This window comes from Pectinophora gossypiella, chromosome 28, assembly GCF_024362695.1.
Source record: "Pectinophora gossypiella chromosome 28, ilPecGoss1.1, whole genome shotgun sequence".
NCBI classification, from domain to species: domain Eukaryota; kingdom Metazoa; phylum Arthropoda; class Insecta; order Lepidoptera; family Gelechiidae; genus Pectinophora; species Pectinophora gossypiella.
The window spans coordinates 650,400-664,161 of record NC_065431.1 but is presented as its reverse complement, the minus strand read 5'-3'; the positions used below and the strand labels follow the sequence as shown (position 1 = coordinate 664,161).

Below are 13,762 nucleotides of genomic sequence, written 5' to 3'. Positions count from 1 at the left end.
TGTTATTTTTGAGGTTTTTAATGTCTTATTTCTTATCTTATTTAGCCTATACGATCCCACTGCTGGGCAAAGGCCTTCCCTTGATTTTTCCACTCCTCTCGACTTTGCGCGATCTCCGACCAATCCTTCCGATAAGCATTGAGGTCGTCACACCATCTTTTACGCGGTCTTCCTCGACGTCTATGCCCGCCCTGAGGTATCGAGTGAGTAACGACTCGTGCCCATCGCTCCGGATGCATCCGACAAACGTGGCTTTTCCCCTACATCAGTGATACCCGTTTTTAAGCGCAATTCAAATTCAAAAATATCTTTATTCAGTAGGTGACATAGTTACACTTTGAATCGTCAATTTTTACATAACGAACGTCTCATCCGCCTAAAACGACTGCAGCTTCTCACAACCTGTATAGCCGGGGAAAAGAAGCTGCAAGAAAAACCTCGGCACAGGGCCCTAGACGTTCTTTAAAAAAATAAATAAACATAAAATATTGTTATACAATTGAGTAATTTAGCTGCCTAATATCAGTTCTCAGACAGTTAATCCTATGCATTCATATATCTTCTAAATAATCACTTTATAATAACCTTTTTTGTAAAGTTTACTTTATAATAACCGGCCCAGTCCCACTTCAGTTTGGCGGACTTTTTCCCCACATCAGTGATACCCGTTTTGGAGCGCAGTGTAGTTTTAATGTGATGTCGTAAATAATTTGATTTTTTTTCCTCAGCCGGGGCGGGTAGCTAGTATAAAAATAAATACAAGATAGATGCACTTACTTACACTTAATATTAGTCACTAGCAGTGTTCGTACAAAATGAAGGCAGACAGATAAACTAGGTTACATAAATAGCCTATATACGTCCCACTGCTGGGCACAGGCCTCCCCTCAATCAACTGGATGATGGAGCATACTCCACCACGCTGCTCCACTACGGGTTGGTGGAGGTGTTTTTACGGCTAATAGCCGGGACCAACGGCTTAACGTGCCCTCCGAAGCACGGAATCATCTTACTATTTCGGACAATCAGGTGATACAAGCCTGAAAAGTCCTTACCAAACTAAGGACACAAAGTGATTTCGACAATGCAATGTCCCCATCGGGAATCGAACCCGGACCTCCAGATCGTGAGACTAACGCTCTAACCACTAGACCAGGGAGGCTGTTAAACTAGGTTAAAGAAGGACTTTCCAGGTTACCTTCCCCAAAAACAATATAGATGGCGTTGTAGAGTTTTACATACATACATACATAAACTCACGCCCGTAATCCCTAATGGGGTGGGCAGAGCCACAAGTAATCAAAGACAACTTGCAGCCACTGTTGATACGAAGTCCAAAGATGGATAATGATGAACCTTGTAGAGTTTTAATATGAAAATTACCTATTTTCCCATTGCTCACGTTCATAATCTCTTTAAACGGCCTCTGTGGTACAGTAGTTGAGCGTTGGGCTCACGATCCGGAGGTCCCGGGTTCGAATCCCGGGGGGGACATATCACAAATATCACTTTGTGATCCCCAGTTTGGTTAGGACATTACAGCCTTCACCTGACTATTCGAAAGTAAGATGATCCGTGCTTCGAAAGGCGCGTTAAGCCATTAGTCCCGGTTACTACTTACTGATGTAAGTAATCGTTACATGAGCCATGTCAGGGGCCTTTGGCGGCTCAATAATAACTCTACTTACTACCAGGGTTGATGGTGTTGGTAATCCACCTCACAACCCACACGATAGAAGAAGATAGGTAATCTCTTTATTTACTCGATAGAAGATGTATGTATGTGTGTATGTATGTAACTAAACTTGCTATCTATCCCGTAACGAACAGAGCGTGCAGATAAGCCTTTTGCAGAAGCATTTCATTACATTGTATCAAATGGCGATCACGTATTACTAGTGATGACTAACAATACTACAAGGAAAATAATAATAATTCAAATTCAAAAATATCTTTATTCAGTTGGTAACATAGTTACACTTTGAATCGTCAATTTGTACATAACGAACGTCTCATCCGCCTAAAACTACTGCAGCTTTTCACAACCTGTATAGCCGGGGAAAAGAACTTTAACTTTAACAGAAAAAAAATTGGTATACAATTTGAGTAATTTAGCTGCCTAATATCAGTTCTCAGACAGTTAATCCCATGCATTCATATCTTCTAAATAACCACTAACTTTATAATAACCTTTTTTGTAAAGTTTTTGTTTAACTACTGTCTTCTGTCTTGTGTCTACTGTCGGTTGATTGAGGGGAGGCCCTGTGCCCAGCAGTGGGACGTATATAGGCAGTTTATGTTATGTACTGTCTTAAAACTTAACATCTATCGTAGATGATTCTCGCAGCACTTGGGTGTATACGGGTTCCCGTAGCGACGCCGATGACTACAGATCCCTATGGCATTGCGGCATTTCTTAAACCTAACATAAGCTCACGACTATATCCTAAATGGGGTAGCCAGAGGTACATTCATCATCATCCCCCTAGCATTATCCCGTTCCTCACAGGGTCCGCTTACCTAACCTGAAGATTTGACAAGTCCGGTTTTTTACAAAAGCGACTGCCTGTCCGACCTTCCAACCCGCGATGGGAAAACCAGCCCAATACAGGTTAGGTCGCATCCGAAAATGCATTCGGAATGTGGGTTGTCTCGCGATGTTTTCCTTCATCGCTGAGCACGGGATATTTATTTATGTTCCAAACATGAATTGTATGTATTCAAATTCAAATTCATTTATTCGTCAACATAGGTAAAAGAGTTGTTACAATATAATATATGTCGCACTATGTCGCACCTTTCGGTATACGAATTTAAAACATAACAGATTATTAAATTACAAATAAAATTATTAAATAAATTACAATAGCATTCAATATAATCAAAATAAAAAATTAACAAATATATTGTAATGAAATGTCTTTTCAATATAAACGTTAGAAAATTGTATGTCAAATAGGTAACATTAAGTATTCTTGGGTAAAGGTCAAAATAAAAAAAAAACAAAAAGTATTTATTTTCTTTTCTTACATGTTTTTTCTTAACTAATTACTGGAGCCTCCTTTTAAGCAAAATATGCCTGTACCAGGAGACTCCGCTCTACTATAACAATAGTAAATAGGTAAGAAAGTTTTGTTACCTTTACGTTTTACAAATAAGCAATTAAAGAATGTTTGTATAATGTGTGTGTGTATGTGTCTGTGTGTGTGTGCGTGCGTGTGTGTGTGCGTGCGTGTGTGTACGTGTGTGAAAAGGTATATATTATATGGGTCTTAGTTACCTAAATGAAATATACATAAATAAATAATTTTATACTTAATGTATCTTTGACCCAGTCAAATACACTATTCAAAGAATATTTGAATCGATACGAAAATGCACGAACCGCAGACGTCGAGGGGTTAAGTCAAAAGTCATCGATTTAATGAAGCTAAGTCGTAGAATAAGGAATAACTATACTACGCATAGAACGGCAAGTCTCCGCTCCCCACCTGCGGCTGAGCTAGGTTTACCTCACCCCCTCGGTGTTACTTTAGTCTTCAATCGTATGGGTGTTAGACGTCACATACAGATGCGCGTGTAAATAAATCATCATCATCATCATCATCATCATCAGCCCATTAATGTCCCCACTTGCTGGGGCACGGGCTTTCCCTGGATGGATAGGGAGATCGGGCCTTAAACCATCACGCGGGCCCAGTGCGGATTGGTGGTTATTAACGACTGCTAATGCAGCCGGGGCCAACGGCGTTTCGCGCTCACTTGGTCCAAACGGCCTCCGTGGTCCAGTGGTTGAGCGTTGGACTCACGATCCGGAGGTCCCCGGTTCGAATTCCAGTGGGGACATATCACAAAAATCACTTTTATACATTGTTTTAAGTTTACGCGGTTATTATCATAATTAAAACACATAATAACGGGTTCTTACCGCGTTTAAATGGGGATATGAGACTCCCGATATTTCGACACTGTTGCAACTGCCATAATGAAAACATAAACAAGCGGCAAAGAAAGAGGGTAGACAGATATGTCTGCCCGTAGAAAATTATGGATCTACCTACTCCACTCCAATCTCATCAGTCATCCCGTGATCATGGCACTTGCAACAGTGTCGAAATATCGGGAGTCTCATATCCCCATTTAAACGCGGTAAGAACCCGTTATTATGTGTTTTAATTAAAAATCACTTTTGTTTAGGACATTACAGGCTGATCACCTGATTGTCCACAAAGTAAGATGATCCGCGCTTCGGAAGGCACGTTAAGCCGTTGGCCCCGGTTACTACTTACTGATGTAAGTAAGTAGGTGTTACATGAGCCGTGTCAGGGGCCTTTGGCGGCTCAATAATAACCCTGACACCAGGGTTGATGAGGTTGTTAATTCACCTCACAACCCACACGATAGAAGAAGGCTCTTCCAACGTCTTTCTTCTATACTGTGCCCGCTTTTGTTATTGCTACTTAATTGGTGTTGTGTTGAATGTATCTCTGACTACCCCAATTGGGATACAGTCGTAAGCTTATGTGAGCGGAAAAAAGAACAATTACTCGATACGATTAGCCGATTACAACACATCTTTTTTTAGTCCATTTTGCTTCGATTCGGTAACAACTGTAACCGACAACGAATGAAGTGAAAGTTGTTATCAAGCGAGACGGCAATAGTGTGCGAAAGAGATGGAAGTTAAGAACTTTCTTTTTAAGACAGATTATGTGAAAATATACTTTTGTTGGCAGAAAACGCGTTCTGCTAATTGTTCTCCGTGGTCTATTGGTTAGAGCGTTAGGCTCACGATCCAGGTTCGATTCCCGATAGGGAAATTGTCGAAGTCACTTTCAAAGTCTTTACCAAACAAAAAACAGTCTCACAAGTGATTTCGACAATGTCCCTATCGGGAATCGAACCCGGACCTCCAGATCGTGAGCCTCGCTCTAACCACTAACTAGACTACGAAGGATGTTGACTAATCACCAATTATAAAATTAGTTGAGCCGCCATATTTATTCAAGCCGCCATCTTTTTTCAAGCCGCCATATTTATTCAAGCCGCCATATTTATTCAAGCCGCCATATTTATTCAAGCCGCCATACTTATTCAAGCCGCCATATTTATTCAAGCCGCCATCTTTGTTCCTAACGTGTTTATTTATACTTTTTATCAATGAAGGAACACAAATGCGTCATTTTGAATTCTTTCCTGTACAAAGAGTTAGCAAAGTGTGAGTGAGTGAGTGATACGGAAACGAACGTGCGGGAAGGAGACAACATGCTTTCCCGAGGAGTCAAGTATCAGAGGCTGGATGATGTGGAGATTGGGTAAGATATTTTTCTTCTCTTTCTCTTAATCATAATCATTTATTGCAAGTCACAATTTTACGTAGGTGGTATACAGGATATGGTAGATACAGTCATGAGCAATATAATGTACCCACTTAAGGACTCTGTCGCACTAACATATTTGACATTTAGTGAGACTTAAGTTAATGTGACATGGTACCAAAGTGTATACATATTAATGCTCGTGACCGTACATTGTGAAGCCCCGCTGGGGCACAGTAACTTAGCATAACATTTATTAAGTGGTCTTTCTCGTTCTCTCTCTCTCTCTCTCTCTTTTTCTCTCTTTCTCTCTTTCTCTCTATTTCTCTTTTTCTCTCTCTTTCTCTATTTATCTTTTTCTCTCTCTCTTTATCCATCTTTCTCTCTCTTTATCTATATCTCTCTCTCTTTCTCTCTCTTTCTCTCTCTTTATCTCTCTCTTTCTCCTTCTCTTTCTCCTTCTCTTTCTCCTTCTCTATCTATTCTCTTTCTTGTCGTTCCTATGCAGCTGAGGATCGTGATTGTATGTGATCTTTCTCCACTGGGTTCGGTCCTGTGCAATATGTACAGCTCTTTCTATAGGGCCCCTTGCTTGACCTGGTCCACCCGTCTGATCAGCACTCTTCCTCTGGCACGCTTACCCTCACTCTGGCCCAGGATAATGTGCTTCTCTAGACAGTGTAATGGGGATCGCATTATGTGCTCAAAGAAACTCAAGACTCTCTCATGGCAATTAGACGATTGGTGACCTTGATCTCATCAAGAAAGGAGACCATGTCAGGGGCCTTTGGCGGCTCAATAGTAACCCTGACACCAGGATTAATGAGGTTGGTACTCCACCTCACAACCTACACGATAGAAGAAGAAGAAAGGAGACGTTGATTCCCATGGCTGTCCAAGGAATGCGTAGCAGCTTTCTTCAACACGACCCACGAAGATGGAAAAACCAGTGTTCTAAGATATTTTTTATTTTTAAAACATAAACATAATTCGGTCGACCATTATAGACGGCGATACGGCTCACCTATCACGTTGGTCTAACACTAACAGAAAGCTCGGTGAGGTGTGGGTACTTAGTTCATCTTGCGATGGATGTATCTGTGACTACCTCAATTGGGATATAGTCGTGATCTTATAAACAATTTATAAAATAAAAAAGAGTCTTCTTCTTCTATCGTGTGGGTTGTGAGGTGGAGTACCAACCTCATCAACCCTGGTGTCATGGTTACTATTGAGCCGCCATAGGCTCCTGACATGGCTCATGTAACAACTACTTACTTACATTAGTAAGTAGTAACCGGGACCAACGGCTTAACGTGCCTTCCGACGCACGGATCATCTTACTTTCGGACGATCAGGTGATTAGCCTGTAATGTCCTGAGCAAACTAGGGACTACGAAGTAATTTTTGTTTTGTGTCCTGCCGGGATTCGAACCCGGGGCCTCCGGATCGTGAGCCCGACGCTCAACCACTGGACCACGGAGGTCGTTGAAAGACGCAGGCGTGATTCTTCATGGTATGTTTGAAATGCGTTTCATTTATCCATTGCGTTATTAAACTCCAACATATATCAAGCTTCTTGTTAGACTCCACTCACTCGCTATCTAATCATTTATCAATACGCTGATAACTCAGTGAGGGTAAATATATGGACATGTTACTCAATTCTACGTGATAGTGTTGATTCGGGAACGTACTATTTGCGATTAAATTTAACATAACATAACATAAACTGCCTATATACGTCCCACTGCCGGGCACAGGCCTCCCCTCAATCAACCGGAGGGGGTATGGAGCATACTCCACCACGCTGCTCCACTGCGGGTTGGTGGACGTGTTTTTACGGCTAATAGCCGGGACCAACGGCATAACGTGCCTTCCGAAGCACGGAATTATCCATAAAATCAATCATAGCTATATTAAATAATATTCAATATCTCCTATACTTAAAGGTAGCCTGGAAGAGATTGCTACTTAGCAATAAGGCCATTGTACTCATTCTATTTCTCTTTTGTTTTGTATTTTGTTTTTTCCTGTTTGTGCAATAAAGTATTTGTTATGTTATGTTAAATTTAATCTTTGTTTGGTAAGGGCTTAATAGGTGCATTACATTGTTTTTACTAATATTAAAAATATTCAATCACACTTTCGACTACATAAACTACATAATAATAAATAATACACATAATTATAATTGTTATAATAAATAAATATCACTACTTAAACTACTACATAATTATAATTATGGAAGAAAAGGAGTAGTTTAAATTAACGGCCACCGGGCAACGGTGAAAAACGTGCTTCATAATGCTAAACAATAGTGGTTACCAAATGGAAAATGATTAAAACTATGACTTTTCGGTTTTTCTCAACAAAGTGATTTCGACAATGTCCCCATCGGGAATCGAACCCGGACCTCCAGATCGTGAGCCTAACGCTCTAACCACTAGACCACGGAGGCTGTGTCTTTATTCAATGACATGTTGTTCACGCTTTAGCCGCCCACAACGTACTGTCACGAGCATTAATATGTATACACTTTGGTACCATGTCACATTAACTTTTTTGACAAATTGAACTGTAAGTCTCATCATCATCAGCCCATTAACGTCCCCACTGCTGGGGCACGGGCCTTCCCTATGGATAGATAGGGAGATCGGGCCTTAAACCACCACGCGGGCCCAGTGCGGATTGATGGTTATTGACGACTGCTAATGTAGCCGGGACTAACGGCTTAACGTGCCTTCCGAAGCACGGAGGAGCTCGAGATGAAAACTTGTTTGTTTTGTGGTCACCCATCCTATGACCGGCCTTTGCGAAAGTTGCTTAACTTCAGATCGCAGACCGAGCGCGTTTACCGCTGCGCCACCGAGCTCCTCCTGTAAGTCTCACTGAATGTCAAATATGTTTGTGCGACAGAGTCCTAAAGTGGGTACATGATATTGCTCATGACTGTACGGTGAAAGGCGCGGTGGCGAGGGGGTGTGGGGTGTAGGAGGGTGCCTGGTTGGGGGGGGGATCGGTATTTTTCATCTCGCCTGCATGACATTACGGACATAACTGAATTAATGAATCGACGGGACGCAGATGCTTTTATGGTCGCTCGGCCCATTTCAGTAGAACCAAGGTCGGAAGCCCTTTTGGGGTAGACAGCTAAAAATTGTGGTATGGGGCATTCATGAATGAAACGATTCATCATCATCAGCCCTTTAACGTCCCCACTGGGGCACGGGTCTTCCCTATGGATGGATACGAGTAGGGAGGAAGGGCCTTAAACCACCACGCGGGCCCAGTGCGGATTGATGGGTATTAACGACTGCTAATGCAGCCGGGACCAACGGCTTCACGTTCCTTCCGAAGCACGGAGGAGCTCGAGCTGAAAACTTTTTTTTTGTGGTCACCCATCCTATGACCGGCCTTTGCCAAAGTTGCTTAACTTCAACAATCGCAGACCGAGCGCGTTAACCGCTGCGCCACCGAGCTCCTCTGAATGAAAGGATTATATTTGTTTAATCCTTACAATACAAAAATAAGGATTACAAAATAAACTTAGAAAAAGCATAGGTATAAATTGAGGAATAGGTAAGTGGAAAATTTATTTTACGAGGTCTTTAGTAGTAGTATAATCCAGAGTGAGGGTGGGGTAAGGTTATGTATGTGTTTTCTCTGCCCATACATACATAAACAGCCTATATACGTCCCACTGCTGGGCACAGGCCTCTCCTCAATCAACCGGAGGGGGTATGGAGCAGACTCCACTACGCTGCTCCAATGCGGGTTGGTGGAAATGTTTTTACGGCTAATATCCGGAACCAACGGCTTAACGTGCCCTCCGAAGCACGGAATCATCTTACTTTTTCAAACAATCAGGTGATTCAAGCCTGAAAAGTCCTTGCCAAACAAAGGACAGTCTCACAAAGTGATTTCGACAATGTCCCTATCGGGAATCGAACCCGGACCTCCAAATCGTGAGCCTAACGCTCTAACCACTAGACCACGGAGGCTGTTTTTCTCTGCCCAGTCCCTAAGTAATGAGCGTGTCGAAAACGGAAGCTGTCAACATTTCCCTCCTATCATGGCGGAACGCTAAGCAACAATAAGGCTTTGTTTGCAAAACAATTACAGATTATATACCCAGTTTCTCTCTCTCTATTTAAGAGCTGCGCTCTTGTCGGTGGAGTAACCGCCATTCCTCTCTTCTTCCCGCCAAAACCTTCACCTCCCGATACGACACGACCTGCACCTTCTCAGCCCAGTACATACCCAGTTTAGAGGTAATTAAATAAGTGAAATTATACTCACTCCTTGTTCGAAACGATATTTCACGGTGTAGTCCATGAACGGTGGTCCAGTGGTTGAGCTTTGGACTCACGATCCGGAGGCTCTGGGTACGAATCCCGGTAGGGGATCACAAAAATCACTTTGTGATCCCTAGTTTGGTTAGGACATTACAGGCTGATCACGTCATTGTCCGAAAGTAAGATGATCCGTGCTTCAGAAGGCACGATAAGCCGTTGGTCCCGTCTACTATTTACTGATGTAAGTGAGTAACCGTTACATGAGCCATGTTAGGGGCCTTTGGCGGCTCAATTATAACCCTGACACCAGGGTTGATGAGGTTGGTATTCTAACTCACAACCCACACGATATGAAGAAGTGTAGTCCATGATATAAGAAAACCAGGTATGCTCAAAAGTGACAGCTAACATTTCAAGGTTAGCCCAGCTGACGTCATCCCACCCTGTGTTGCCATTTTGTAAAAAATAAATTACCCACGACCAATGTTTTTAGTTTACTTACCAAGGCAATTTTAAACTTTTAGTAAACCTTCCTCTTGAATCACTCTATCTATTAAAAAGAACCGCATCAAAATCCGTTGAGTAGTTTTAAAGATTTAAGCGTACATACATACACATACATAAACTCATGCCCTTAATCCCTAGTGGGGTGGGCAGAGCCACAAGTAATCAAAGACAACTTGCAGCCACTGTTGATACGATGTCGTAAGCTGGATATGATGAACCTTATGGTGATAAGGAATCAGCCTATCGCCCATAACATTAGTCCATCATGTTGGAGGACACAATCCCTCTGTCGGTTTTTACGACATGCCCGGGAAGACAAGCAGCTGAACGTTTTCTATGTTTTTTATTTGCTCCCAGAACCAAAGAAGCAAAAGAGTTTTAAGCGTACATAGGGACAGTAAAAGCGACTTTGTTTTATACTATGTAGTGATATGTAAAATGGATTGTGTTAAATCTTGTTTCATGAATAAAAACAAATTCGACAATCATTGGTTAAGGCCTGTGCTGGATTCGAACCGGCGCCCTGAAAGTGAGAGGCAAGCGTTTTACCAACTGGGCTACCCCAGCTTTTATTTATTTATTTGTACACAATAAAACAGACACAAGAAACATACAAAGAAAATAGATAGTACAGGCGAGCTTATCTCTAAACAAAGAGATTTCTTCCAGCTGACCTACGTGACAAGAGAGACTTTCAACGTATAATATTATATAGGTACATAGCTTTTTAACCGGAAGCCGTGATAGCCCTGTTCGGATAACGAATGGCTTACAACGTAGTATCCCGGGTTCGAATCCCGGCTTTGTAAACCACTGAATTCGACTTTATGAGTTTGACATCATGTTTGGATAGTAGATAATTGATATCACGTGGTTGTCAGGATCTGTGCCCGGTTAATGGCAATAGGCTCGTCCCCTATTACATGGGACTTGAACATAGCTGGCGAGGTGTGGGTGTATACACATCTCTGCCTACCCCTTTGGGGATTCAGGCGTGATTCCATGTTATGTGATGTCTAATAGTCCAAATAATAGTCCAAAACTAATTCATGTCAACGTGACATGTACCGGCGCAAGCGCAAGGTTACGAACACCTTTCTCTTTTTGTGTCCGGACTTACCTCACTTGGAGTACTTGCGTAAATAACTCGCCATGCGCACGCGATGGTGGGGTTGCAGTATGTCTGCGAAGGTTACGGACCAGTTAGCGTCGCGTTACTGCGAAAAACCACATAAACATATGCATACATATAGGTGTCGTAGGTTTTACCTAAATAAACTTTTTTATTATTTACTATATAAAGAAGAAAATAGAAGAAAAGCTAGAAGGAAAGAGAGGAAGGGGAAGACCAAGAAGAGCTTACATGGAACAGATTAAAGAAAAGGTTAACGTCGTGTCTTATAGGGAAGTCAAGGAATTGGCCTTTGATAGACTGGAATGGAAAATGCTACACCGACAAGAGCGTGGCTCTTAAATTGATGATGATGACTATATAAAGCGAAAGTTGATGGTAGGGCTGGCAGAGGAAGACCGAGAAGGACTTATGATGACCAAATTGGAGATGTCCTTAGAAAAGGTTCAATACGATCTACTCTGAACCGGCGTGCGTGTATGAAGCGATTGATGAATGTGGAGGAAGCAAGAGAAGTGTGTCAGGATCGAAGCAAATGGAATTCTATAGTCTCTGCTTACCCCGGTGGGAAATAGGCGTGAGTTTATGTATGTATGTATGTATGTATTATTTACTAGCGACCCGCCTCGGCTTCGCTCGGGTGCAATACTGAGGAAAAAATTAATTTATTTACGATATCACATTAAAAATCCAATAACAGTATTTCTCTACTATTTAATGGATGTTTTTATACATATAAACCTTCCTCTTGAATCACTCTTATCTATTAAAAAAACCGCATCAAAATCCGTTGCGTAGTTTCAAAGATTTAAGCGTACATAGGGATATAGGGACCGAAAAAGCGACTTTGTTTTATACTATGTAGTGATTATTATTATAAGCGCCATTTTGAAAAGACACCTGATGTGATATTTTTTATTGTTTTACCAGACTTGCCCGAAGGCATTTTCTACAACAAAACATAACATAACAAATACTTTATTGCACAAACAGGAAAAAACAAAATACAAAACAAAAGAGAAATAGAATTAGTACAATAGGCGGCCTTATTGCTAAGTAGCAATCTCTTCCAGGCAACCTTTAAGTATAGGAGATATTGAATATTAGGTAATATAGCGGGATAGTGCAGCATGGGAATACTTGTGCATATAAAAATAAATACACTTTTGACTACATAAACTACATAATAAAACAAAACCTCTATTTCCTTCAATTAGTTTCGTACACATACATAAACAGCCTATATACGTCCCACTGCTGGGCACAGGCCTCCCCTCAATCAACCGGAGGGGGTATGGAGCATACTCCACCACGCTGTTTCAATGCGGGTTGGTGGAGGTGTTTTTACGGCTAATAGCCGGGACCAACGGCTTAACGTGCCCTCCGAAGCACGGAATCATCTTACGTTTTCGGACAATCAGGTGATTCAAGCCTGAAAAGACGACTTTTTCTTCTTCTATCGCGTGGGTTGTGAGGTGGATTACCAACCTCATCAACCCTGGTGTCAGGGTTACTATTGAGCCGCCAAAAGCCCCTGACGTGACTCAAGTAACGACTACGTACTTACATCAGTAAGTAGTAACCGGGACCAACGGCTTAACGTGCCTTCCGAAGCACGGATCATCTTCTGGACAATCGGGTGATCAGCCTGTAATGACCTTACCAAACTAGGGATCACAAAGTGATTTTTGTGATATGTCCCCACCGGGATTCGAACCCGGGACCTCCGGATCGTGAGCCCAACGCTCAACCACTGGACCACGGAGGCCGATATTAGTACATTAGCACACACCAAGCTTTGAGATTAATTTTATAACAATACTATTATGACAGTTGTATTGTCAAAACAAAAGGTTATTATGAAGCGACCATTTGGAAATAGATATTGTTCTAAAGACTAGTTACCTAAATATTATTGATATAACTCACTTGCAATATTATTTCATTATTATAACTACATGGTTATGGGATAACAGAGGTGTTCTATGCGAAACGAAAACACGTAACGCGTTCCACTGTTTATCTTCCCAATGGTGCTAATTCCTGTAAATACCATCTAATTTTATTTTAAGTTATATCTGTCATTTTCTTATCCGCCGAAAAGGAAAGGGACGGGTAATCGACAAGCATAAAATTTATGGAACACACGTCAATTTTAAGCACAAATCTAAACCAACCGTCTAAAAATTTTACATCAGTCAATAACCCGACACGTTCATTTACTCATTCTTCCTAAAATTAAGAGCTGTGAATCATCCGTCCCTTTCCTTTTCGACGGATACGAAAATGACAGATATAACTTAAAATAAAATTAGACGGTGTCTGCAGGAATCGGGGCCATTGTAACATAACATAAGATATTACATAACGTATAACATAACATATAAAATACCATCATCATCAGCCCATTAACGTCCCCACTGCTGGGGCACGGGCCTTCCCTATGGATGGATAGGGAGATCGGGCCTTAAACCATCACGCGGGCCCAGTGCGGATTGATGGTTATT

At 41.7% G+C, this 13,762-nt stretch overlaps 1 protein-coding gene across 5 annotated transcripts in view; it reads left to right on the top strand.

Annotated features, from left to right (window-relative positions):
- The window catches only part of LOC126379115 (copper-transporting ATPase 1), a 75,518-nt gene that overhangs the window by 15,576 nt on the left and 46,180 nt on the right, over positions 1-13,762 (top strand). Inside the window, exon 2 of one of the 5 annotated variants that reach the window (XM_050027726.1) lies at positions 5,207-5,315. The exons of 2 other annotated variants lie outside the window; for them this stretch is intronic. In XM_050027726.1, coding sequence (XP_049883683.1) covers positions 5,266-5,315 — 50 coding nt within the window. In that variant the 5' untranslated portion in view covers positions 5,207-5,265. Of the gene's footprint in view, positions 1-5,111; positions 5,316-13,762 lie in introns of those variants that run through there. 2 more of the 5 variants (XM_050027725.1, XM_050027727.1) reach the window with 2 other exon arrangements.